Below are 21,910 nucleotides of genomic sequence, written 5' to 3'. Positions count from 1 at the left end.
ATAAACCCAACACAGCCGCAATTCGCCTGAGATTTAAGAGCTAAAAACTTATCTAGCGTGGCTCAAATTGCGTACGTTATTTCTTTCCCTATAGCTGAACCCTCAAGTTTGGGTCCCGAAGCTTTTGCGACCCGTGCAGAAGCAAAAAGGCTGAAATTCTGTCCTGAGCGCATTTCAGGGCTTTTTCAGTTTGCAGGAGGAAGAGAGCGATTGTTGAAATGGGCAACATAACAGGGTTTTGCAATAAAGTCGCCGTTTGCTTTTCCAATGGGTTGCCAGCTTTCTGTTGGAAAAAATGTGCTTAGTGCGTTCTCAGGCCTAGAACTGCAATAAATTTTCCCCTGGAATATCCGCGGTTTAACTCGGGACTTGCCAAGCGCTGCGGAGACGCCGCGAAGCCTGGGATGGGGTCTGGGATCAGGAGGAGCTGAACGTGGCCCTTTGGGGTTTAGCTCAGACTTTGTAAAGCAAGGCTTAATGGCTTTTTAGAGCAAAGTTGCTGAACCACTGCTGGTGTTACCCTTTTATCCCTTTTCTAGGTGGAAATCACCACTCCAAGAGGTTTTGTATTTTCTCCAAAATTACGTATATTTCCCTGAACCTTTAAAAAAAATATATAAGTGAAAAATCAAGCTGAGGATTTTTTGCAGTGAATGTTGGCGCTTTACATTTCTTTAAGCTAATCTATTTCTTTTTCTGCTTCTCGTTTTCTGTAGGATGCTGTGACATCCAAACCAGTCATCCAGTTCCAAGGAAGCCAAGGGGTAAGTTCGGCCGTGGGTTCCTTGGGAGGTTCTTTGAATGAGGTGTTTGTTCTGTGTGTCTGTCCTGTTCAAAGAACGATGCTCTGATTTCTTGAAAGCGAGAGATAACGCAGCTCACGTGGTCCAGGAAAGAGCGTTTGCTCATTGATCACGTGGCTTATTTCTCTGTTAAAACTTTCCCCTCTCTTTCTTTTCTAACCTCGCTAAATCCATAGCGATGCACAGGGGGGAAATTCCGGTTTTTAAGGCCAGGCTGTTGGGTAGAACAAGGACACACAAAGTTCAGTGGTGGACACAGCACTCGATGGAAACATGAGGACGTAACAAGAGATACTCATCAATGATTTGGAGGAGGGAATAGAGTGACCGTCAGCAGGTTTGCTGGTGACACCGAGCTGGGAGGAGTGGTGACACTGGAAGCTGTGCTGCCATCAGAGACCTGGACAGGCTGGAGAGCTGGGCGGGGAAACATGTAATGAAATAGAACAAGGGCAAGTGTAGAGTCTTGAATCTGGGCAGGAACAGCCCCAGGTTCCAGTGTAAGTTGGGGAATGACCTATTAGAGAGCAGCGTAGGGGAAAGGGACCTGGGGGTCCTGGGGACAGCAGGGTGACCATGAGCCAGCACTGGGCCCTTGTGGCCAGGAAGCCAATGGTACCTGGGGTGGGTTAGAAGGGGGTGGTCAGTAGGTCAGAGAGGTTCTCCTGCCCCTCTGCTCTGCCCTGGGGAGACCACACCTGGAATCTTGTGTCCAGCTGTGGCCCCTCAGTTCCAGCAGGACAGGGAACTGCTGGAGAGAGTCCAGCGCAGCCACCAAGATGCTGGAGGGAGTGGAGCATCTCCCGTGTGAGGAAAGGCTGAGGGAGCTGGGGCTCTGGAGCTGGACAAGAGGAGACTGAGGGGGGACTCATTCATGTTTACAGATATCTAAAGGGTGAGTGTCAGGAGGATGGAGCCAGGCTCTTCTGGTGACAACCCGTGACAGGACAAGGGGCAATGGGTGCAAACTGGAACACAGGAGGTTCCACTTGAATTTGAGAAGCAACTTGTTGGGGGTGAGGGTGGCAGAGCCTGGCCCAGGCTGCCCAGGGGGTTGTGGAGTCTCCTTCTGTGCAGACATTCCAACCCCCTGGACACCTTCCTGTGTCACCTCATCTGGGTGTTCCTGCTCCATGGGGGATTGCACTGGATGAGCTTTCCAGGGCCCTTCAACCCCTGACACTCTGGGGTTCTGTGATGCTGCTTTTGTTCATTCCTTTTTCAGTGCAATAATTTGCGTAATAGTCAGAATTTCAGTAGCAGTAACTAGGTCAAAATTAAGAGAGTATTAACATGCTTTGTGCTGCTGCAGTGGGACTATCTGGATGTTTATTAGCACCTGTTTATTAGTTTTATCCTCACAAATTGGATTTTCACGGATACTCGTGTAAGTTGCTGTGCAGTCTTGAGCGTTTTGCCTGTTTTAAATAGCATGTAAATCGGTGTAAGAGCTTGAGCACTGAAGCGTTACAGTGGTGGGGGTTGGTGACGTGCGTATCTCTACGAGAAGGGCTGAAGGTGCTTCTGGTTCTGTACAATTCTGCAGAGTTGGAGATGAGTTTGGGTCAGATTTGCAGGTGTTCATTGGGGGGACCTGAGACCGGGGGAGTGAAGAAGGAACTGAGCTGGGGGAAAAGATCTTCAGCTGCCCAATGCACGTGTTCCTGCAGCTTTGTTAAACATAACTCTTAGGAACAAAACGTCTTAACTTGACGTTATTGGAAAATGTGACGTTTTCCCCTTTTTCTTGGGATGAACTTGTGTGGGCATTAATAGAGGAAGGTGAAATTGCCGTTCGGAATGACTCGTCCGCAGATGAATGTTACTTGAAAGAAGCAAAAACAGAAGTCACATCTGTCCGGAGCTATTTTTAAGTGTCTATGGTTACTGGTGTGTTACTCGGCACCAAAATTAGGGCTCCCTGGGAGCAGTTACCATGCTGATTTGGTGGCTTGAGAAACCTTCTGTTTCAGCTAAAAATAATTCCTAGATAACGGGCAGTTTGCGTGTGCTACACTTTTCAGTACCGGAACGAGCAGCGTTTAATGCTCAAGTGATTCTCTCGCTCCTTTTACGTCCTTTGAAGAAGCCGCAGAGTCTCCAAAAAGCACCGAAGTCGGGGCTGCGGGAGCAGCTGTTTTACAACGGTGAATGAGGAGCTAGAAACAAGTTGTTTCCGTATGTGAATCTGTGATTTGGTGACATCCTCCAGGCTTTATTTTACAAGCCCACGGTGCGCAGCACGACTCGCAGCTGGACAGACCCGTTGCATTTACTCCGGCGCATTAACCGCAGGGTGAGCGGTGCCAGCTGCAGAATACCCGCAGTCTGCTGCTCGCAGAACCTTGTGCGTGTTCTCGGCCGCTCGGGGAGCAGGAGGAGCTGGTTCGCTCTGGATGGGTGGGGGCAGAGGGTGCTGGGGCTGATTAAGGGCTTGGGGCCACGGTGCAGGTTTGGCCGGGGTGATAACGGGGCTCAGCGACACCCACATCACCACCAAATCCGCTCCCGATATCTTCAGGTCCGAATCCCGGGGCTGCGCGGGGGTCCCTCATCCTCCCCTCTCGCCCACGGTGGTTTTGGGTTTACCGTTCCAAAAGAAGGGGAGGTTTGGCCAGAGGACAGCTGGTTTGTATGGAGGGTAAATGGAAGAAGCTGCACCAGCACAGGTCGCGTTTCTCGGCGCTTCTGAGAACGCCCCTGTGGTTTAACCCAGTGGCACAGCTGTGCTGGGTGTCCAGGCCGCTCTGCATCCGAGATGGGGGGGAAAGCACCTTCTGTACCCGCGCTGCTCTTCGGGGAGCGCAGGCGGGTGTGGAACACGCCAGCTGCTTTGCTGCCCATGGGTATTTCCCGCATAAACGTGGCGATCTGGGTAAATATAAATCCATGCGGTAGAGCGTAGCCTAAAATAGGTCGAAGGCGATGTTCCTTCTGCCTGGTTTTCTGGAAACCATCTTAATTATCAAATATTGATGCGATAGTAGAGCTCAGACGCTGAGATTGATGTCGGGTCTTGAGCGCGGAGGGGAAACGGTTTCCCTGTTGAAAAATGAATGGCTGGAGGGGAGAGAAACAATGCAGATCGCTGGCTGCGGAGCACGCTTAATGCTTGATTAAATATTTAATTTAGCAGCGGCGTCACACTCAACTGTGGGCCATGAAATCTCTTTATGGAATTATAATATCTTAAAAAAGAATAAGCATGCTATCTAGTGACCTGGAGTGTCCCGTGTTTAGTGCTGGATCGCTAATTCTAAAGAAACGAGCCTCAAGTGCTTTACATTGAACATAAACAGCGGTAGCACGTCTGTTCTGAGCCTGAATCAATAGAACTGGGTCAGATTCCTGGAGGAAGATGACTGTGGGCTCCGCTTTGCGAGGCAGCGAGCCCGTCTGTTCTGCCACACATATACTGTCTTTTTAGCTGCTCTTCACCTATATTACTTTACCCTTTGGTAGGTTAGTTTGGCTGATTTGGATCCTTCTCGCTCTCCACAGTCACCCGCGTGCTTTACTTGGACGGGGTAAATGGCTCAAAGCACGGCGGCGGCAGAACGTTGAATTGTGTGTTAGCTGGGCTACCCGAGTGACCGGTGTCTCTCTGCTTCCCCGCAGCACATCGCCATCCCCAGGCCCGATCGACCGGCGGAAGTGCGGACCTTCACGTTTTATCTCTCCAACATTGGCAAGGACAGCCCCCAGGGGAGCTTTGACTGCATCCAGCAGTATGTGTCCAGGTGAGTGCTACCGCAGAAAATCCAGCCGTTCGGTTTTTTATCTTTAATACATCTTCTGTAGAATCTTTCCCCTGACCAACCTGAACAAAATGTAATATGTGTTCTTGCTTTTTAGCGTCTTTCCAATGCGTTTGTGTGTGTGTATCTGGGTAAGGAGGCGCTCAGAGCAGAATCAGTTCACCTCTCAGCCTCTGTCCCCCCAGTTATTCAGACAAGGCGGCCTCCGTTGTTCAGCGGTACAGACGTGCCCGTCTGCGCTGTCGGGAGGATCTTTTTCCCATTGCGTTTCTCTTGCAGCAATGGCAATATCCATTTGGATTGCCTTGGAAGCATACAGGACAAAATCACCGTGTGCGCTACTGACGATTCGTACCAGAAGGCGAGGCAGAGCATGGCCCAGGCCGAGGAGGAGACGCGCAGCCGCAGCGCCATCGTCATCAAACCCGGCGGCAGATACGTGGGTAAGCGGCCCCTTGATTTGGGGCGTCCTCGGTAGCGTCTGAACTCAAACGCTGACACAAGAATCTGTAATAAGAACCTTGTCTTTCCGTCTGGGTGTCTGGTGTATTAGGCTGCTGCTCTCCTTGTGTTGTGACTTCTTCGTGGCTTCCACCTTCGCCCCCCAGCGCGGCTGGTGGGTGTTTCGCGTGGTTTCTGGGGATTGCCTGCGTGCAGTTACGCCGTCCCCTGGCGTTATTTTGTATTTGGGATGCTGGGAGCGCTCTGCTGAGCCATCACGAGTGTCGGCTCCAGCGTCGCCACCGCTGGGTCGCACATCTGCGATGTCTCAAATGCGGGTGGGAGAGCGCTTGTGATAATAAACCCAGAGCCTCAAGCAGCACCACAACCTTAAACCTCCTTAGGGGAGGAAATAAAACTGCGGCAAAAATGAGCAGGCTGCAGAGGGAGCCTGCAGAGACCCAGCTTAGGGCTCAGCTCCCTGCTCAACCCCAGGCCGGGCACGAATATGAAACAGCAAGCAGAGTTTTGGGGTAATTCTGTGTGTTTTGAGCCAGCTGGTTTTACTGCAGCCGGTGTCTCCTCAGGATGTCTGGGATGAGAGTGGTGAGCTGCAAAATGTAGAACTGACCCTGACTCATTGTTCTATCAGCAAAGTGCTCAAAGCTGAGAAGTCAGATAGTAATCAGGAAGGAAACGCATTGATTTCCTGTAGACTAGAAGATTATTTTGTTTAGCTTACATTCGAGAACATTACAGTAAGTGGATGAGGTTGCGAGGGAGAAGATTCCCAGAGCAAATTGCTTCCCGGAAAGATACAGCGAAAGTTTTGGTTTTAAAAATACTGCTGTTAAAACGTGAACCGCTCTGAGATGGAGGGACGAGCGTGTAAAAAGCAGCGGGGTGCAGTCCCCGATGCGCACAGGTGTCGGTGTTTAAACAGGAGGAGCCTGGGCCAGGACAGCCCCGTGGCGGGACCCGCGTGGTTTCGGTGCCAGCGCCATCAGCCGGCTCGTGGCGCTGCTCCGCGGGGACAGGGCGCTCACATCTGAGAACACGGGGCTCAGCGCTGCACCGGGTGCACAACCATTCCAGGCAGCTCAGGTGGGGGAGAATTTCTATGCAACATTGACATTGGAGATCAACAGAACAGACTTGGAGGAAAACATCTGGAAATAGGTGGCTGATGTGTCTGCAGGGCGATGTGTGTGCTTATATACGCACTAAATGTGTGTGCGTATACGTTTATGTATATGCACATCTATAAATATTTTAAGACACTTTGTGTTCTGGCTCAGCTTAGGGGTTTTTTCCTCCTCCTGTCACTTTGGCTCCAGCCCGAAGCGGGAGCGTCCCAGGGTGGCTTTGCTGTCCCTGACCTGGCGAGAGTTAAGGGAGCTCTAGAAAGCTGGCGAACCTTCCCTTCTCCCATTTCTGGAAATGAAGTCCAGTTGACCTCTGAATCTTGGGATGTTTGAACGGGTGAATTGTTGTTTTTCCCCCCTCGCCTCGACTCGGCCCTGCAATGGTGGGTCGCGCTTGTTTGCATCAGCACGGTGCATAATAAAAAGCCAGGAAATGGGGCCTCGGTTACGCAATCTGCATCTTAGTACAATAAACACTGCGGAGATCGCCAGTGTCTTCAGATGACTCAGTTGCAAACATCGCTTCCTAGCAGTGCAGAGCTGCCACGCCGAATCAGCCCCCGCGGCTCTTGCAGGAAATGCTGGGTGGTGTTTGTCCCAGCGAAGGTCACTTTCTTGAACCACAGCGATTATCGATCGCATCTCCCTGCTTTTAGACCTTGGAAGCTACGGATTTGCTGCTTTCGCCTTTGGGAGCAGGAACCTGCCTTTCGTGGCCTGGGTTTTGTGTTCAAAAGAGCAGAATCCTTTGTTTGGCTGTGGTGGGCGACGCAGGACCTGGGCGATGAGGGTTCTAGTTGGTTTGCAGTAGGGATGGGGAACTGGATTCTGGTGTAATGCTGTCAGAACCCAAGAACCGCGGCTGGGATGGAGCGGGGGAAGCTTGAGGTGAACTTCTGAGACAGCTTCACGTTCTCACGTGTCTGTAAACGTAGTTTAGGTGATTTCTGCAGTGTGGAAGGGATTATTTTATCTGAGCGGACACTAATGAATAGGCCGATGTACCACGTTAGGCCCCGTTGGTGTGGCCGCGTTTGGCGGGGGGAGGGAGGTGGACGCGGCCCCATAAAGTTCCCATTGTTCTAAAAGCAGAAACATCTGCTGGAGGAGCGTTTTTTGCTGAGATCAGCAGCAGGGAGCCGCTCCTTGACCAGTTCTGCTCTTTCCACTCCATATTTCGACTCTTCTACAGAATAATGCAGGATTTTCCTCTCACAGGGAGGGGAAAAATGGTTAGATTAACCATGGGGATACGTACACTTGGGATAAATGAGAAGCTGGCAAACAAAGAGAGCTTTATTGAAGCTTGTGGCCTACAATGCTCAGGTTTCCAGAGCTTGGTGTTGCTGCTTACTTGTTACAAGCGTGTCATAGATCATAGAACTCGCGGGATGCTGGTTCTGGTGGCATACGGGGACGGACGGGGCGCGCTGGTTGTGTTTGTCCTCCCTTGTCACCTCCCAGCGCTCGGGCCGCGCTGACGGCCCCCCGGCCTCTGCAAGGTGACCGCTGCACTTCACTGTTCTCGTCTCATTTTAGGCAAAAAGGTTCAGGTGCGTAAACCTGCACCAGGAGCTTCCGATGCTGTTCCCTCCAGGAAGCGCCCAACGCCAGTCAACCTTGCCAGTGCAATAAAGAGGGGCAATAGTGCCATTTCTCAGAGACCCTTCAAAGATAGGGTTGTGCACTTGCTGGCACTAAAGCCTTATAAGAAACCTGAACTTATTCTCAGATTGCAGAAGGATGGACTTTCTCAGCAGGACAAGGATTTGCTGGACAACCTTCTGCAACAGGTTTGTACTCTGACGAAGGCACCGGTTTAGGTAAAGGGAAATGTCTTCTCAGAACGACAACAACATCGGTATCAGTCTGAATGTAACCTGTGTACCCCGCAGCTGCAGCTGAATGTTTCTTTAGAGGCCTGTCCAACAGAATTTGCTGTTTTTCTAGAGACAGAAGCCTCTCGTTTATATGCCCCGATTGGGGTGTTTGCTGCTAAGCTGCGTGATTTGGTCTCACCAGCTCAATCCTTAGAGGAACACTCCTGCTTGTGGGGAGAATTATCTAACAGAGCATCTGTTTGATTTGTTATAACCTATACATCTGTATATTTTTATTAACGTGGATGCAGAGGAACATGTTCTGTATCCATCCGTGTTTCCTCTGCGAAGGTGAGAACATGTCCCTCCTCACTGAGCTTCACAGCTGCTCCGTGTCACCAGAGCTGTGCCTTTCCTGCCCAGAAATGCAACTGGTTCGGTGTGAGGATCATGCAGCTTCTTGCAAAGCATCTTATTTGTATGTCAAGAGCTGAATCAATTCTCGACACTTTGAGTCATGTCGAAGGTGCCATTTCAGGAGCCGCAGTAAATACCCTTGTTGCTCTCACAGCGCAAAACGGCCGTTTATTTAAATGCCACAGCTGCCCTTTGCTGTGTTTTTTATTTTGCTTTATTTTGACTCCTTTCCATAGCTGAGAAGAATCAGACAGTGAGGAGTTAGTTTGTCCAAGGGCACGGGACAGATTGTATTGAAAACAGCCTTATTGCTGGCACAACTTGCTCCTTGTTGCTCCTCAGTATTAATCCTGTAGCCCTTAATTTCCCAGCAGCGCTGGAGTTCTTTGGAATGCTAGAAGCAGATTTCACGCTAGAGATGCTGTTTCCGATCACCACCTTTCACTGATGCTCGCACAAACCCCTGCGGGCGAGCGCTGCGTCCGGTGCCGTCCGCAGCATCAGCCCGATGGGGCTAAATGCTGATTTGGCTGCAAACGTATTGCCCGTAATTAATCTCCTTTCAGGGCTCCCATCCACAAGCGGGCTCGGATAAGCTGAAAATTACAGCCTGCGTTAAAACTAAATACGTCGAGGTGTGGGTTTCATTGTGCTCTTGCATCTCTCCCAGGACTCCGTGTTCCCGGTGGCCTTTTTGCCTCATTTTGCAAGGTTTCTATTTTTGGGAGGCGCGGGGTGGAGCTTGCGGAGCCCCACACCAGCAAAACAAGGAGGCAGCCGCTCCCGGCAGAGAGAATCGCGGCGGCTGTCCTGCTCCGGGCCCTGCTGCGCTACCAGGGAGCCTCGGAGAGGGCGTTCTGAAAGATAACCTGGGCTTTGCTTTTGTCTCTTGGGCTGTTTGCCGGGATATCTCAATGTAAAACACGGCTCAAAGTCGTCTTGTGTTTTGGCTCCGGGTTTTGGAAAGCTGACAGAACCGAAAGGAAAAACAAAGTGTTTGTCATGTAAACTGATAACTCTTTCTATTTTTCGCTTATCGGGAGAGCTTTGTTGTATTAGCTCTGCAGCTTTTTACATTCGCAGACTTTTAATATTAGGCCGTAGTCTCCCGAAAGCAAAAGCAGAGGAATTAGCAGCATCTTTAGTTAATTCAAGGCCTTGCGCTCCTTCACTTGCTTTTCTGGGGCATCTTACTGCTGCAGGAGTGATAGACATTCGTGAGCCCGGCGTTTCCCGAGCAGAGCGGGCGATGCCGAGAGCACTGGTCCTGGAGCAGGTGCACGAGAGCTCCACCGGCTCGAAGCATCTTCCAGCTCCAGCTGCAACACGGTCACCACACCGGTGAACTCGGGAGCCTTTGCCAGCGCGTGGCCCCTCCGCATCCCTTCCCTAAAAACAAATGTAAGGGTTTGTTTCCTTTCTAAATTTCATCACCTAAAGAGGGTTCACCATCAGCATCTGTGCAAACTTAACTGAGGCTTTTTGGGCCGTGTTTCCGGTGTATTTTTCAGCTGCTGTAACCAGCAGCAAGAAGCGAAATTTGCAGTTGAGCTGCGGAAAGGCTGATGAAAGCGGGATAACTCCTACCGAGTGGTTCCGCTCTAACACGGCTCTGCCGGCCCCAGCGGCGCGTCCAGCCCGTGCGGAGCTTCGCGAGGAGGCTGCACGCCGTCAGACGTCGTGAGGCGGGCGGTGCGGGTGTCCTGAGCCGAGCCCGGCGCGTGGGTCAGGCGCAAGGCTGGCTCCTGAAGCCCTGCTGCTCATCACACCTTGTGGTCTTGCCCTGGCGCAGCCTGGGAAGAGTTCTCCGTTAAACCCAGCAGATGAGCCCAGAGCGCTGAACTGGCCAGGACAATAGGTCTCCCCAGTGTTCTCCTCACTGCTCCTTGAGAAAGGAGCTTTCTGTCGCCTGTTTTACTGGCTCGCTAGTGAGAAATTATCTTCTGGCAATTGTTAACTAAGCTATCGCACGAGAGCTCCCCTATCAGCCCCTAAACCGCCCCGTTTTATCTATGGGACAGGTGCGATAAGTGAACTGTTCCCTTTAGGGTTTATTCCAAGTTTTTCCATAAACTGATGCTGAACTGTTCCAGACTATCCAAGCTGAATAATCTGTTTAGATATGACTTGTTTCCCAGGATATGCTTTGGAAACTCCTCAAACCATTGCAATGACCGGGCAAAAGGAAAGGCACAGACTAAACCGTCTGAATAGGCAGCATGAAGTCTCTCCTTGTTCTGCGACACTGCCGCTAGGTCTGAGATTTTTGCCTGTATCTTAAATCAAGTGAGAAAATTAAACCCTAACGTGGGGTGGGTTTGTTGCATATTACTCTTGTTGCAGGTGGCAAACCTGAGTGCCAAGGACAGCACCTTCACGCTGAAAGACTGTGTGTACAAAGAGGTGCAGAAGGACTGGCCCGGCTACTCGGAAGGAGATCAGCAGTTGCTGAAGAGGATACTCGTTCGGTAATTATTCCATCTTCTGTGTAATAATCATCTGGAGCTCGAGAACGCTAGGCCAGGCGCTGTAAATCAAGGTAGCCAGAGGCAGCAGGGCTGCGGTGAGTTAAATAAAACAAATCTGCTTATCATCTGGGCAGCTGTAGTTGCCTAAACTTGAATATGCAGGTCGTGCTGCACATACATTGTGATCCCAAGGGACACCTGATCCTGAAAAGAACCTTTAGCTAAGGTGGTGCTTTTGTCCCATGGGTTCCTCTCCAGGTATTTTTCTATAGGTGAAGCCTCCAGGCTTGGAAGCTCTTGGCTGGCGGGGAGATAGATGTATCCCCCCCATTTCTAAAGCACAATTCCACTCCATGTATTTTTCTTTCCCCCACTATTTTTTCAGTGTATTTGTACCGAGCTGCTGCAGGTTTTTGTAATGCACGTAGAGATTTTTACTTGCTTTTGAGGTTTATTTTCTCGCACTTTTAGTGAAGGTGAAGCAGAGCACGCTCTGTTTGAGCAGTTTCCATGATCTGAAAGTACAATTGGCTTGAAGATGAGACTTTGTTAAACCAACAGAAACCTGCACTTCGAGTGCTTTGGCGTGCTAAAGCAAAACAATCCAGCTTATTTAAACGGCCTTGATGGCGAATTATAATTAAACGGAAAAATACAACTGCCGTGCAAACTTTATGGCTTTCAAAAATAAAAAGAAGTGAATTTCCCCCTCTAGCAAGCGATGTTTACTGCGTTTTCTAGAATTGTGGCGTTCAGTTATGCAGAGGCCTAAAAATAGACGTTGGCAAGGATGTGTTCGACTGCACAAACAAAGCCCCGCTCGGCCGGCGCAGGTAACGCGGCTACAGAATGGGAAAAACACGCAGGGCTGAGGACAGTGGAAAAACACGCACCAAAAGGGCACAGACCTCCCGGGTTTGGGTCCGGTCGCCACTCAGCGGTTCATCAGCCGCAATAATTAGCGCAACTGCTGCTATTAAAACGATATGTGACAGTGGCCGTGTTGGACCGACTTGTTTTCCTGGTGCTGGTTGTTTTCGATCCTTTCACCATTGTAGTGGAATGTTTTTTCCGCTCTCACAAGAATTGGAAGCTGTTGGCTTTCGATCGCTTCTTTTAAATCCGTAATTAACGCATGAGATGCGACGAGGTTGCTCGGTCCAGTCAAACAACATCCAAAAAGCCGCTTTCACCGGGTTGTTTATTGAACATCGCTCTTGCCCTTCCTGTTTTCAGTCTCCAAGCACTTTCCTCGAGCTGATCCTCGGCTGGTGGGATTGCACTAAATCAAACTAAACAGAGCAGCGACCGAAGCCAGAACGGTGGTGAAACTGCAGGGCGTGCAAATGGTGCTGCGGGGTGTGCAAATGGTGCTGCAGGGCGTGCAAATGGTGCTGCACGGTGGCCGAAAACTCCAGCTCAGGTTGAAAGAGGAATCTCCTGAAGTGTGGGCTCGGTCGCTGAAATAACCTTCCCGATGTTTGAAAACTACGTGTGCGCTTTAAAGCTGATTACAGCCGGTTGTAGAAGAATTCGGACGCTGTCACTGAGGCTGCGCAGCTGGTGACAGCGACTGCCGAGCTGCTTTATTAAAGCCTTTAGCCCTGAAGTTGTATTGTGTTCAGTTTGACGGCTGCAGCTCGGTGCACCGGTCGTTTTTCCAGGGTGATTAATATCAACAGCGCAAAGCCGGTGCCTTGGAGACTTCACTCCAAGATCTGGGGAGTGGAAATACCCAGCGTGAACGCGATTAACGCACTTACCTGATCAGAATGACTCTCTTTGCACCTTTTTTATGCTGCAGGAGCTTCCTGTTGTTTGTCGAATACCACAAATACACACCGGGGTAGCGCTGTTTTGCATGATGCAACTTAAAAGTATTATTATGAGGACCTAAATGTAAATCCTAGTGGACCAATACTAGTGCCAGTTCCTGTTCTCATGCTCATTTTCCTGGACCCGAAGGGCCTTGCTGCTGAAGGCAGCGGCTGCTCCTGTCAAATGGTGTTTAATGGTGCTGATGAGCGGGAGAACTTATTCCCCACCATCTGAACTTGTTCGGCCCCTTTTCAGTGCGCTCGCTTTTGGAATTTTCTCATTAAGTCAGTTTTAACGGGGTTGAGACAAACTCAGCAGAAATTAGTTTAAGTGCTGTCTTGCTTATGAAGCTGTGTTTCAAGCAGTAGCTAGAATATTTGTATATACACCCCATACACTTTAAAGTTCAGTGCCCGTTTTTACTAGTCTGGGTATGGATGGTTTTTCCAAGGTTGTGATTTATTTGAAGTCAAGAGAAAAGAGGTAAAACTGCCAGAAGATAAGTCGTGTCCTGTCTGGTAGCTCAGCCCACTGCGAGCAGCATCGGTGCCAGTGTCACCTCCGCTCATTGAGAAATACAGAAACCACGGGGAGGCAAGAAAGAGAAGTTACCATTGATATTGTCCTGTAGGAGATTGGTTTTTGTAGGTTTTGCCTGAGGGCGAAGCTGTAAGAAGTGCCTGGAGGACCCGCTTTGACAGCACCTCCAAGCAGTACGAATCTGAGCCCGGACAAGGCTCCTCGCTCTGCGGGAGGTTTGAAGCACCACCGTGGGCTTGCGGAGCACCAGGGCTCAACATCCCCCGTTCTGTTTTTCAGGAAGCTCTGCCAGCCCCAGAACAGCAGCGGTTTCCAGGGAGAGGCGCCTTCCCTGAGCCCACCCAAGGACAGCGTGAACTCCAGCTCTCCTCCCCAGGTGGGTCACCCCGCTCCGAGCACCCGGGGGGCTCAGAACCCCAAATCAGCTCCATCTGCTCAGCGCGGAGTGGGGCTGAGCCGCTCAGCCTGTCCGCACGCTGTAATCGCCTGCTGCTGGAGGCTCTTAGGTCAATAGGTTCTTTGGTTTACTATTTTTTCCCATTTTATTAAGTTAGAGTCTAATTCCGGGTTTCCTCAGCATCTGTTTCTCCTCTGGACGTGGTTCAGCGAGGGCCTATGGGAGGATCTCTGACAGCGTGTCTCAGGTTCAGTCTTAAGGGCTGTATTTTTTCCCGCAGTGCCTACAATCCCTCTTGGAGTTCCTGGGAGAACGAGCTTGTGTTTTACTCATTACTAATAATTGACTGGAACGAAGCAGTAATAAGCAGCTCCCAAACACGGCCAAGTTATTAAAAACCTTGACCTTTTGCAACCTAATTGCCGTGACAGATCAGGGGCAGGTTGGGCTGCTCTTTGATTTGTCGAGATGCCAGCGCAGAGCCGTGAAAAGCACGTTTTGGCTGGTTTTCCGTGCCAATAAACCGCGCAGGAGCCGTTTTGCGGGTGCGCTAAGCGGAGTGTGTCCCACGCCTCTCGGCATCTCTGAGCACACACGTTTCTTGCTCGCGTTGTGAAACGCGGCTTCATTTCTCCGCCGTGGGTCAGCCCAGACAAGTTGAGTATTTATTCTCCTCCTGCCAATGGAATGTGTAATGCCTGCTTGTCTGGACAGACGCACCGGGGATTAGTGGCAAAGAATATTAGCAGGTAAAGAAATTACGTGCTTTCTGGTGGGGAGAGGGAGGCGATTCGCTATTGAGAACAAGAACCGTGTAACCCGTTTGCCAGGTAACTCATTCCAAATCCTCTCCTGCTCTGCCGTGAGCGTGATCCCGGTGAATAACGAGTGATCCCCTGCGCTGGGGCTCGCTTGGAAAGACACGATGCTGTTAAGAGGCTGGCCTTGTGTTCTGTCTTAACCTGATTCTGGAAATAGGTTGAAAAGTCATTTTGCTTCTGGCTGTACGTATTTTGAAAGTCACAAAGGTCTGTAGGGGATGTTTCTGGTCTCTTGAGATGATCCCATCGAAAATTTGAGTTGTTGATTCATTTGGATCTAGAACAGCAACGGGGGCAACCAGACGTGGAATATAAATGTCTAACGTGGGTTGTGACAGACAGCAAACCACAGGCAGCTTTTTCTTGGAAACCATCGTTTTTCTGATACTCTATAGCTGTAGTTTCTGTTTGGAGAAGGGGATGCCTGCTGACGGTTGGGGTTCGGTAGGCTGGGACGCCAAATATTTTGGGAAAGTTTGGTTGTGGAATGAAGGCAAAGAAAAGAATAAGGTTGGTGTGGGAATCCTGAGGCAGCGTGGCAGAGCACGTACTGCGTGGTCAGTGGAGCATGGTGGTGGAGCTGGTGTTTGGTTTGAGAGGTGAGGAGAGGGTGGCAGCACAGGTACCATATGGTCAGAGAGGTGACGGTGGTGGAGCTGGTGTTTGGTTTGAGAGGTGAGGAGAGGGTGGCAGCACAGGTACCATATGGTCAGAGAGGTGACGGTGGTGGAGCTGGCGTTTGGTTTGAGAGGTGAGGAGAAGGTGGCAGCGCTGGTTCGAGACCCGGAGCCGAAGCCGATGCGGCTCCTCCTTCGGGAGATGGACACGGCCGCGTCGTGCTGAGGAGGCAGCCGGGATGTTGTAAAGCCGGTTCGACGTGCTGGCCTTGCCCCTTGAGCTCTGCGAGCTGCTCGTCTTCCTAACAACCCTGACAGCCAAAAGCTTTCCTGGCTTTGAGACCCCTGGGGTTAGCAAAAAATATATCACTTTGGGGGGAAAAGGGACAAACTGGTGGGTCTCTAGCAAAGCAGCCGTGCATCCAGCTGCCCAAAATTCCCATTGGCACGTGCATTGCGGTCCTGCCAGCAACATGAAGAAAAAGAGAAAATATCCAAAAGAAACAACTGGAGATGTCACTGGGTTTCCTCTGGGCGCTAAATAATCTTTGCTCAGAGTTTCTGTGGGTGCCAGGAGAATCTGGGCTGGCTCAGGCTGGGCCGAGCCTAAGCCTGGCTCTACCTTGAGCTCTTTTTGCATCTCCAGGCCCTGCCCGTGAGGGTTGGTGGGGACATCTGGGAATCCCTACACTTATTTAAAGAAGGGGCATTGAGGTCGTGTTGGCCTGTGTGACGTGGCTTCTAAAACTGCTGCGAATGTCCTCTTTTTACCTTAAATTCTGAGAACCTTAACAGTTAACGCTTTCTGGCCTCTTCTGGGAAATGCCTGTTTCTGGAGAAGAGGAAGGGCTGGCGCTGCAGGGGTGAAGCTGCTGACCGCAGAGTTGGTAAAAATGAGTTGGGAATAAAATGCAGAACTTGTGCTGGGCTGTGCGGAGCAGGGAGGGATCCGCATCTCTCCTTTTCAGGGACCCTGAGGGGCTCTGAACCTCACGCCATGACCAGAGGAGAGAACAGATGTTTGAGGGTTGTTTCTGTTCCCTGACAAGTGTCTGCGAGCGGGGAAGGGTGAAGGTTTTGCTCCACAAGGGCTCAATTTGGGATAAGATGCAGTGGGAGCAGGTTGTGTGGCCAGGGGATGACCAGCACAGGAGATCCAGACTTGCCGGTGGGATGGTGGGTTTCTCCGACCTCTCCCACAAACCACGGGCTCCGAGCGGCTCTTGGGATTGTCGGGAAGCAGTTTGGGATGGAGCAGCTTCTGTAGGACCTGGTGGTGGTGTCCTCTGAGCTGGGACGCTCGCTGGCAGCTCTCCTGGGCAGTGAAGCTCGTTTCCTGGGGATATTCCCTCGTTCTTTGGTATCGCACCCCACCTAGTGGTAACAGCCTCCAAAACTGCGCTCAAGATTACTAAGTTGGTTTTTTTCCTCTTTCCTCCTCTAGAAACGATCCCAACCTGTGGAGTTCATCGATCCCCTGGCCAACAAAAAGCCCAGGATTTCTCACTTGGCTCACAGAACTCAACCCACGTTCAACGGGAAGTTCAGCTCCTCCAACGGGAAGGACGCGCCTGCCCCCGCGCTGCCGCCGGCGCCGCCGGAGTCGGTGAGTTCCAGCTCCAACCTGCCGGCGCTGGAGCTGCCGCGGCCGCACGATCCCCTGTGCGACGTCAGCAACGACCTGACGCACAACGGCAGAGACTCTGAGAGCGCGGAGCCGGCCGACAGGCTGGGCCCCCCCGTGTCCACAGACTGTCCGCAGACGAGCAAGCACAACTGCGGCTCCTACGTCAAAACCAAGAAGAAGTCCAAAAAGCACAAAGACAAGGAGAAGGAGAGGAAGGAGAAGAAAAGTGAAGAGAAGTGCAAAGAGGAGAAGCAGGACTGTGAAGTAATAAAAAATGCTGACTTAGTTAGTGTTCCCCAGGAGCAGGTCACAGGTACGTACGGCCCCACACGTCCTCCTGTACGGAGATAATGTTATCGGCTCTAAGGTTTCTGCTCTAAATCCATTTGAGGGAAGAGGTTGCGTGTCCACTTGTGGAGACCGTGTGGTTCACGGAATAATATCGCTGTCCCTACCTCCAAATCCACAACCGCGCTTCCTCTCAGAGGAGGATATCAGGTTTTTCCTGTTTAACCTTTTGCGCTGTCGGGAGCTGCCGCAGACCGTGTCGTGTTTCTCCTTGTTAAATTAAAAGCCGGATTAATACATGGGGATGAAAGGCAGACATCAAGATGTGTTGGGGAAAGCGGCACTGCTTGATTACTTGCAGCTCTTGTGCTGGTGTTTGGTGTGGTGACTGTCGTATTGATTTTTGAACTCGGTAATGAAAAGTTACTCACAAAAGCTTTTTGATATCGGATACAAAAGAAACGATAAGTCCTGTGATAAATGTCGTTAGAGCAGCACAAAGCCGGCTCTTTGAGGCTGAGCTCTTCTTCCTTCAGGCTGAAAGACCTTCCTTGTTGTGTCCCACTGTTCCTCCCAATTTCTTTAAGGACCAACAAGAGTGAATCCGTTACCTGTTGAGCTGCAATTAAAATATTTTCCATTAAGCCAATAGATTTCTAAGTCAGTTCTACATACTCTTAGAGCAGAGAACATACATTGGATAATCCATTCCCTTACCTCGTGGCTTCATGTTTTCTGCGGGTTCGTTGCAACCCCCGGCAGCCTCCGGGAATATCGCAGTTGTATTGTTAAAGTTCTTTCTGCATCCGTCTTGTTTTCCTTCGCCCTGTTGCTATTTTCTGAGCTCCTCTTCATGAAAATCATCCAGTTTTGGCTCAAAAAGGAGAGCAACTTGAAATGGAAACTGATGGGTGGAATTCCTGGAAAGGGAGAGCTTCACTGGGCGTTGGGGTCAATGCGGTGTTAGTTCTCACCTTCCCTGCACTTCTCGTAGCACCTACAAAACGCATTTGGTCGCTCGGGCGTGATGTTCCGTGCCAGTCCGTGCTGGTCACCGTGTGGCACTGCAGAACCACGCTCTCCAGCTCTTCTACTTCCATCCTTGGTGTCAATCCTCACTTCTGCAGATGTCCTTTTTCTTCCCCATGTAGTTTGCCGTGAACGGCAGCGGGTAGATACACACGTTCTTTGTCTAGAGGGGCACCTTGCCAGTGATTCTTAAACCAAAACGCCCCGAACTCTTTCATTGTGAAGCCGCTGACCCTTTACCACCTTTCCTGCTTTGCTTTAAAAGCAGCTTGAATGCCTGGCTTTTAGTTAATTAGTAGGAGCCGGGTTCTGTTCCTGCTGCCCCGCTGGTGTGTTCGAGGTAACGAATGCGAGCAGACTCGGGAATAACGACACCAGGACGCGGCCGGTGCAGCTCGCGGCTCCATCCGGGTCTTTTCCTTCCCTTCGTGTGGGTAACGTGAGCCTAATCCTGCTCCTTTGTCCCAACAAACCCCCTGGGGCTGCGGGGAAGCAGTTTTCCCCTCCAAGTTAGCTCAGGAGGGATTTGGGGATCACCAGCGGTCAGTAGGTGGCACTCACAGGCAAAATAAACCTTGTATGCTTTTTTCCTCCGTTTTCCTTCCCGATCTTCCTCCCCTGGTTCCGCGTCCTTCGCGCTGGTGCTCAGGGCGAAAGCAGAACTGTCTGATCATCTGCACGGGGGATTGGGGCTGGGAGGGTGTGTAACGACACCGGGTTTTCTGCCATTCTGCTTTCTGTGAACATTCAGAGGAAAAGCAATTTAAAAATATAAATATATATAATTAGGTTATTGCTTTTACATCCCTCTGTTTATTACTTGGGCATTTTGTGCTCCCAGCAGTTTGTCTGGGGCAATAGCTGTAAATAGGTGAGTGGGGACAAAGCTTGCCCGTGGCCGTGGGCCGTCGGGGTTCTGCTCGCGCTCAGGAACACGCTCGGGAAGCAGAAACGCAGTTTTGCAAAGCAGATCCATTAAGTTCTTTGCAGCCGCCTTCGCTCTCCTCTTATTTTGCTGCCTTCTCATGGACACACTTGACGTTCTGATTAGAGCTTGAATACACAGTTTATAAGAAACATCCCTTTCCAGACACGCGTCCAGCCGCTTTCTCCATCCCAACTAACAGCGCGGGGCCGGTTTAGCTTTGTTTGGGGCTGTTTCAGGCTCACATTGAGAATCTCATTCCTCCCAAGGTCTTTGGTCCCTTCGCTTCAAATTCCTCAGCGTTCTCAGTAGCGCTCGATCCGCGTTCCTCCAGCCTCCCGGAGCGGAGGGCGCTTTGCTGCTCTGCAGGGAGACGGCTGAGCTCCTTGCCAACCTGTCCCTGTGCCCTGCGGAGTCCAGAGCATTGACAGTAAGGTCTATATGGTGTAGAATCGGCGATAAGAACCTGCACGTTTGCTCAGCTCTGTTCTGCTCATCGGGACTCTGTTGTGCAGTTCAGTGGTGCTGATCCCGGTGTTACCCTCCCTGCAGGTGATGTTATAAACCGGATAAATTGAGATTTTTTGCTGCTCCGTGCATTGGTTCATGTTGATTTCTCATGCGTTTTGCTGACAGACAAATATTAGAGAAGCCTTGAAGTTTCAACCACCGTATTGTGGTTGTTCTGTCTCCGTCAGTTCAAAGCCAAACCCTTTAGAATTCGATAAACCGTATATTGCAGATAAGTTCATGAGGTTGAAGTTTAATTGCATAGAGCCTTAAAGCTGCAGGATGTCTGTAAACCGATCTTTATCTTTTCAGGTTTAAACGGAACATGCAATAATTCTAGTGTACCAACATCAACTTCAGAAATGCCAGATTATTTATTGTAAGTATATTTATCAGTTCCTTCATCACTTTGGGATTGTGTTGCAAGCTAAAAATCACAATGTACTGGGGATTTTTGTTGGACTTTGTTACTCGGTGTAAACTTGTAAGGTGGGTTTTAAAAAAGAAGAGTAAATCCAACTTTGTAGATAGTTCCTGAGACTAAACTAAGGTCTGTTCTTCCTTCTGGGTCTCAAGGTTCTCTTCCTATAAACCCGTTCTTAAAGCACTTCAAGAAACACGGCGTATCTTGGCGGGGCTGAGAGGGTTAAACGTCTCCGTGTTACTGTTGGAAACCTGGAGAAGTTATCTGCTTTAATGTTGAGGAAGCCAGGGCAAGAAAGGATTGTGAGAGGTTAGCTGATTCCTCCCGCTCAGAGCCAAGATCATCTGCATAAACCAGCAAAACGCTCTCGGTGGGGAGGTTATAACCCGTGGGTTAGGATGGGAGTCGTTTCACCTCTTGACATTTTAATCAGATCCCCTTGAGGTTAATTAGGCAATAGGCTCATCTGTGGAATCACAGAAACCCTACGCAGAAAGCCAAGAATCCACATAAAGCCGGAGCTGCTGTAAAGCGAAGCTCCGCGGTGGCGAAGCAGCGTCGCCGGGGGGACGTCCCAGCCTGGGGTCAGTGCCGGCGGGTCTGCTTTGGCTGCGGTCGAGGGGAGAGGAGGAGGAGGAGGAAGGAGCCTCCGCTCTGTGCTCCGCAGGAGCCGCGGGAGTTGACTGCAGGATGCGCAGGGTTCGCCTGGTTACAAAACTGCGGTTTGCTGGGCTGCGCGAACCACACAAACCGCTTCCCCTTGGCGTTCCCAGCGCCGTGCAGAGGAATGCGGATGGAGAGGGATTCTCTTTTTATTTCCTTACAATGGACGCTGATCCCTCCTATAGAGGGTTCCTGCAGCTCCTTGGTCCATCTCCAGAGGAATCCTGCAAGGTTTATGAACTCCTGTAAGATTTATGAACTCCTGCGAGGTTTATGAGCTCCTGCAAGGTCTGTCGTCCCCGTTTTTGGTACAATCGGACTGTTTTGTTGGTCAGCTCCTTAAATTCTAAGAACTGTCTCTGCCGTTTGGATCGTAGGCACACATTTCATACCAGGGAGGACACTTCTTTATCTCACGGTTGTGTATCCTCTGTAGGTGCTTATTTATACTGACCCCAAGCAAAGACTCAGTTCTTGAAGGCCGGAGCACATTTTGGTTAACAGAGGGAAAGTTTTTCCGTTAATTTGATACCTAAGTTAGCTTCTGTGTGTTGGCACACTGAGCTGGCGCTGCTGCAGCCCGGCTGAGCTGGCAAAGTAGAGTCATCACCCCCAAAGAGATGAGTTTTGCTGTCAGTTCTGCAGAACGCCGTGTTGAGCCGAGTCACTTTCAAACGGCCTCGAAGGTGCGTCTGCTAAACGTGAGCCCTTTGCCTTCAGTTCACGGTGCCGGGTGTCTCGTGGAGATACAGCCGGAGCCCGTTCAGCGTGGTTTCTTGTGCGTTTGCCACACGATCGTGCAGCGATAGCCGAGCGCTTCTCGTGTGACTTTAAGGGCTCTCGAACGCTGCGAGCGGCGTATTCCTGCTGTTCCAGGGTCTGGCACGGGCGCAGAACTCGGCGTTCCGCGGGCCAGCGGGAGTCAGAAGCCGCAGCCGCACTATCTGAGCGTCCCAGGACCTGCGTGTTCTGCCCTATCTGGTGCAGATAGGAAATTTTGGGAGCAAACCCTGTCCTGTTTCACACAGGGGTCAAGGCAACAATCCTGTTAGCTCTGCGTTACTAGAGCTCAAACCATCAGAGCCTGGGTTTATTCTCAAATGCAATCACCTGGTAGACTCAGCAGTCCTGGGTTTGGCATTGCGGCGTTCGCGCTCTCTGGGGAGAAGCCTTACTAAACCCATTAACTGAATTGTTCTCCCTCCAGAAAATATGCAGCCATTTCCTCTTCGGAGCAGCGTCAGAGTTACAAAAACGACTTCAACGCCGAATACAACGAGTACAGAGACTTGCACGCCCGGATAGAGAGGATAACCCGACGGTTTACGCAGTTAGACGCCAAGCTGAAGCAGCTTTTGCAGGGCTCTGAAGAATATAAGGTAGAAACAGACACAGATCT

General features: G+C 50.7%; 1 protein-coding gene across 2 annotated transcripts in view; it reads left to right on the top strand.

Moving 5' to 3' along the window:
• The window catches only part of ELL (elongation factor for RNA polymerase II), a 48,670-nt gene that overhangs the window by 21,813 nt on the left and 4,947 nt on the right, over positions 1-21,910 (top strand). For both annotated transcript variants that reach the window (XM_065042525.1, XM_065042526.1), the window contains exons 2-10: positions 717-764; positions 4,422-4,543; positions 4,841-5,004; positions 7,687-7,940; positions 10,728-10,852; positions 13,490-13,586; positions 16,490-16,985; positions 19,737-19,803; positions 21,719-21,890. In XM_065042525.1, the coding sequence (XP_064898597.1) occupies positions 717-764; positions 4,422-4,543; positions 4,841-5,004; positions 7,687-7,940; positions 10,728-10,852; positions 13,490-13,586; positions 16,490-16,985; positions 19,737-19,803; positions 21,719-21,890 (1,545 nt within the window). The remainder of the gene's footprint in view (positions 1-716; positions 765-4,421; positions 4,544-4,840; positions 5,005-7,686; positions 7,941-10,727; positions 10,853-13,489; positions 13,587-16,489; positions 16,986-19,736; positions 19,804-21,718; positions 21,891-21,910) is intronic.

Source organism: Columba livia, chromosome 27 (assembly GCF_036013475.1).
Source record: "Columba livia isolate bColLiv1 breed racing homer chromosome 27, bColLiv1.pat.W.v2, whole genome shotgun sequence".
NCBI lineage: Eukaryota > Metazoa > Chordata > Aves > Columbiformes > Columbidae > Columba > Columba livia.
This window is presented reverse-complemented; position numbering and strand designations above follow the sequence as displayed.